At 41.8% G+C, this 5,168-nt stretch overlaps 1 protein-coding gene across 1 annotated transcript in view; it reads right to left on the reverse strand.

The window, feature by feature from the left end:
• LOC123967172 (zinc finger protein 239-like) overlaps positions 1-5,042 on the reverse strand; it is an 11,804-nt gene extending 6,762 nt beyond the window's left edge. The window contains exon 1 of the mRNA XM_046043209.1: positions 4,880-5,042. Coding sequence (XP_045899165.1) covers positions 4,880-4,972 — 93 coding nt within the window. The 5' untranslated portion in view covers positions 4,973-5,042. The remainder of the gene's footprint in view (positions 1-4,879) is intronic.
• Between the last annotated feature and the right edge of the window lie 126 nt (positions 5,043-5,168).

Raw genomic sequence — 5,168 nt, forward strand, 5'->3', positions numbered from 1 at the left:
TGTTACATGGCTTCAAAAAAAGTAAACCGAAAGCATTCCAGTTGTGTTTAAACATTTATTTAGGCTACACAAACAGCCCACAGCATTTCACTTTAAGCCCACGTACTAAACAAGGCTGCCGATGAGTTAAGAGATGTGACAGGATAACATAACCGAAATGGTAAGATTACATCTGTTAGACTGAATTTCAGTTCTGAAACTCTTGCTCCAGTCTAGGTTGCTAAGCTGGTTCAGGAACATGTACAGCTGGACTGAAGCCTCGTTTACCGGCTTGTCAAGACCCGCCCTACTCTGCTTCTGATTGGCTAGTAGTCCTTGCATGTGCAACTCCCAACAAAGCTCATTTAAGCCGCATTTTCACCAAAAGTACTCTTATCAAGGAACTAAAAGGTTCCTTCAGCCCGCTGTTGTGTGCGTTTCCACCGTGCTCTAAAGACCTGCGACGATTAGGCAAATTAACCAGCTGACGCCATAGAAAGAGATGCACAGGCATCATTAATTTTAACCACTATCCATGAGCAAAATGTATAAATTAACAGCAGATTTGACTGGAATATAATAAAAACTAAAGGCTATGCTTGACCATTAAAGCAGCTTTTTTCTGTGGGAGTAAAATGAAGACACATGATAAAGTTCGTTACAAATTTAATAACAAATTGGATGAAGCCATCACGTTCACAAAATAACTCCAGCACAGAGAAAGCAACACAAAAATACTATCACGATAGTTTGGAAGGTTATTAAAACATTTCCAGCTGAGATGTTTAACGAGCTTTATTACCTCTTGTAATCAGCTGTTCCGCTTGTTTTTAAAGAGGAGACCGACCTGGTAAAAAATTTGACAACAGTTTGACAATTTGAAAACTTAAAACTTAATACCCAGGGGTGCAACTAATCGACGTAGTCGACGAAAATCGATTATTAAATTTGTTACACAACATCAGAGCTGCAGTAACACCTTCACAACCCAAAACCTCCAGAGAGTGGGAGCACTTCACTCTTCAGTCAGCAAAAAGGTTGTTAACTGCAGCGTCTGCAAAGCTGAGCTCTCCTGGAAACACCGGAGCGTCTGAAGAGGAGGCGCGTAACGTTGTTGCTGTGTGGATGATGAAGACTCATCTCGGTGAGCTAGTTAGCGAGCTAGCTTCCCATTAAAGCCGTGTTACTTCACGCTATGAGCTGTAACGTTTTCTCTACCCTCGACAATTTGATTGTTAATGGCGTTGAGAGAACTACATTTATGACACAGCGGCCGCGTTCACATTCCAGATGTGCCCTGACTTTACAATCATAAACGATGCATCGCTCATGGCGACGTTCCCAGCTGAAGAACGTGTTGCTGCAGAGTGCGCAAGATTAGCAACACTGGACAATTTCATACTTTCTAAAGAAGAGAAAACAGTTCTCCTGTCAATGCGTGAGGCGGCGGCTAATTCGCCCCAAACTCCCTTAAAACAAAAATTACAGTGTTTTGAGAGTTAGGGGGGAAATATATAAATGTGAAACGCTGTCTACTACAAAATCGTTATTGACCCCCCTGTAAATTCGGCAAATGTAATGCATGACGTTATTACTTTTTTTGTAGTGTCAGTTTGTCCCGGCGTGTTGCAGTACTGCCGTGTAAACTGCTCCGTCACTAAACAGCAGATCAGGACTAGATTCAGTGGAACTTTCTGTTACTGCAGCAGAAACTTTCATTAAAAGATGTAGGCAACTTTTGAAAGCAGTATTTCTTTTATTGTAGTGACTGTTTATAGCACATGCCTGAAACAACCTCAAGTTTAATTTAAAAGCTGATAGCTAAATAAGACGCATTCTGTAACTTTGCCATTCATAATCCGAATAGTCGATTATTCGTTTCAATAACTGATATATCAAAAAAGTTGTAGCAGCCCTAACACCCAGTATTTAGCGTAACTCCATCAGCTGTAAACACTAGAGCCCGACCGAGTTATCATTTTGCAGATATTATCGGTTGATATAAGTACAGCCCGACCGATATATCAGCCAGCCGATATCTGTCGATATGAGCTAATTCTATTTAATCAGCATCGGCTGTTTCTAATGGCAGATATGACTACTAAGAAACAGACTCACCACTTTAATAATAATAAAAACAGCCCTCATCACTTCTCTCCTGAAAACATTCACGACTTTCTAACCTTCCCGTTTTTCACTGCCCTCTCCAAGCTTCCTCCAGGCTCACAGCAGCATGTTCAATGTTACGGGAACGTTAGTTGAGAGTTGGAGGCTCCGCAGCTGACAGACGTGATTGTAGATTTATTTCTGAAACATTGTGGCAGTTCTAGCTAACGGTCATCTCGTTTGTCCCTAGATCATCACTTCTAAATATTCTCTAAAATCACGTAACGTTACAGCAGCTAGCGCTGGCCATTGCTGAATTAGCCACAAAGCTAACGCTGTGTTTATCAGTGCGGCAGCGCTAAAATTGAGACGTTAAAATACGTAAACCTATTCTAAGTATATCTGCGAGCAGTTGGTTTGTAGTTTTAGTCGGTGTGTAGGAAATGATTGAACCAGAGCAGACATGTAAATAAACGTGAGCCGAACAAGAATCTAACACTGCTTCCTGCCAGACAAAGTTGCAGGTCCTCGTTTGTTCAACAGCAGGTCATTGTATCGTAGGCGGCATGATGTAGACAGAAGGGTGGTTGTGAAATGGTTACTCGTGGCTTTGGTTAGAATTAGAGTGTTGAGTAAAAGGATGAACTAGATGTGAATAAGCTACATTGAAGTTATGGCAGATTATATGTAAAGTAAAATACACATGCTACATGCTCTCTCACTTTCTCTGTTTACAGAAAAAGTTGCACCTTCCAGCAGCAAATAATTATTGATGTGCAATTGCTAACATGTTAAGTTGTTGAGACTAGTCTATTTTATTAACATAATCCATTTCGGGAACAGGTTTTATAGCCCACATACAGCACAGCTTTCAATGTCGGCCTGTTCTAGGTGTAGTTTGTACAGGAAAGGGGTCTACTATCCAAATCATTGTCAAAATCTTATAATATCTGCTCATAAATCGGCTCTTTTTCACTATAGTATCGGCATCGGCCCCCCAAAACCAAAAAAGGTGAAGAGCTGATTGGCTGCAGAAACTCTGGGCACCTCGGCCAAATGCACTGTAGAGTTTTTGTTCTCAATCTTGGGGAGCTGCTGCTAAATAGTTATGCTGAACTTCCCTGGTCCCTGGTCCAAAAAGGCATAGGTCTCCACTGACCTTTGCCCTTTCATTGATTTAACTTTCACTGGTAAAATAGCTCGCATTGTCTATTCCATATTTATACATTTATTTATGTCGACTGTATGTTTGTCTACGTTTAGCACCTTATCACCAAAGCAAATTCCTCGTTGCTCGTGCGTGTAAAACAATACTTGGTAATAAAGCTCCTTCTGATTCTGCAAGTTATATAAGAATATTAAAAAGAATAGAGAAAAATAATACAACCATTTGCAGAGAAAGAACAATGTTGCAGATATTTACATGTGCATTGTTCAGGGTTTGCGTTGTGCAGACGTACAACCTACTCTCACACCAGTAGTGAGCACAGACAATGCTACATCGTATATAGCCTACACCACTCCAAGCTGATGATAGTTTCTAAACCCCTGCTTCCAACTTCTGTGTGTGTTTGTTAAATGAGTGACTGAAATGAGACATGAGCGACGGTATGAAGGTATTTCTGTGTCTTTTTGATGCAAGCAAAAAAAAAATGTTTTCAGGGCATATTTATCTCCAAAATATTAAGTTAAATTTAAGTTTGTAAGTAAAAATAAACAGGCCTTTTTTTGTGTCACAAAAAGTTTTAATTACTAATTTGTCCTTATTGATCGCAAGTTAAAACGTTTTCCTTGCGAGTCAGAAAGTTTTGCAGGTTAAACCGTTTTGCAAGTGAGAGAGTTTTGCAAGTTGAAAAGTTTTGCAAGTCAAAAAAAGGTCTAAATAAGAGATTCTATTGGTGGTTTGACTGACCAATCATGGGTGTATTGCTCATTTCAATAGAAATGCTTTTTAAATGTAGTATGGCAGGATTTAATGAATATTTATATTTACTGTTGGCAAGGTCACAGAGTCTGTCTCCTTTTTTAGAATGACATGTATAACAGTTAGCTAGCGTTAGCTGTCTTGGCATAAACTTGACTGGCAGACAGACATGACGAGCTAGGCTAATCTTATCTTAATCTGAGCGTCAAACGCCTCAGCCTGTTTCCCTTATGTAAGGAAGAACACATGTGAACAGACCGTGGCACAAATCAGACAGACGACATCAACATTTGGACGGTTTACTGACGTTTTGAACTCCATGATGGCGCTCAAAGTCCTCGCTGTGAACTAATCTGCAGGTGGGAGAGGTCCCTGTGAATCATCGAGCAGCTAACGATGTAGCCTGCAAACTACATCCAGAAGCATTTATCTCCATGACGATACATTACGGAGATAAACAAAGTTATCTGAACGTGTTTCCTGGTTTGCAGTCAGCGGATCCTGAAGCCTGCGACACATCTGGGACTGTCACCAGTTAATTCAGCCGCCAGTTAAACTGCCACACGGAACAGGAAGTTAACGTTAGCTTTGTCAAGCTAGCTAGCATGCTAACACCCAGGCAGCAGGCTACATGCTAACATGCTACAAGAGACCTCCTGCTCCTCCTCCTCCTCCTCCTCCTCCTCTCCGGGTCCGACCGTCACATTAAGTGTGGGTTCTGTAGAGATACGGGGTTCTGATGGCTCCACTGTTGAATCCTGCTACATTACATCTTGTTTACAGTCAATATGAAGCTACGTGTCGGAACCAGGCCGAGCTAACGCCACGTTAGCTTCTTGTTAGCTGCTAGCTGTGTTCATGAACACTGACCTGAACATCGGTGCTATCAGAGCTCGAGCCTGCTGTTTGTCCTCCGGGGACGTTGTTGCTCCGGGGCTCCGGGTCCTGGTTGTCCTCCTCCATCCCGCTCTCGGTCCTGGTCTCTGAGATCCAGCAGGTCTCCTCTGGGACTGTCGGAGCTCTTCGGATCAAGTCCTGCCCGCGAGACGTGACAGAAGTTAAAGGAAGTTGAAAACGTAACGGCCTTATTCTCGGTCTACGTAAATCCTCCAGCTGCGGCTAGATTAGAATATTTCTGGTTCAACTATTAATTAATAAG

Source organism: Micropterus dolomieu, unplaced genomic scaffold (assembly GCF_021292245.1).
Source record: "Micropterus dolomieu isolate WLL.071019.BEF.003 ecotype Adirondacks unplaced genomic scaffold, ASM2129224v1 scaffold_100, whole genome shotgun sequence".
In the NCBI taxonomy this organism is placed as follows: Eukaryota; Metazoa; Chordata; class Actinopteri; order Centrarchiformes; family Centrarchidae; genus Micropterus; species Micropterus dolomieu.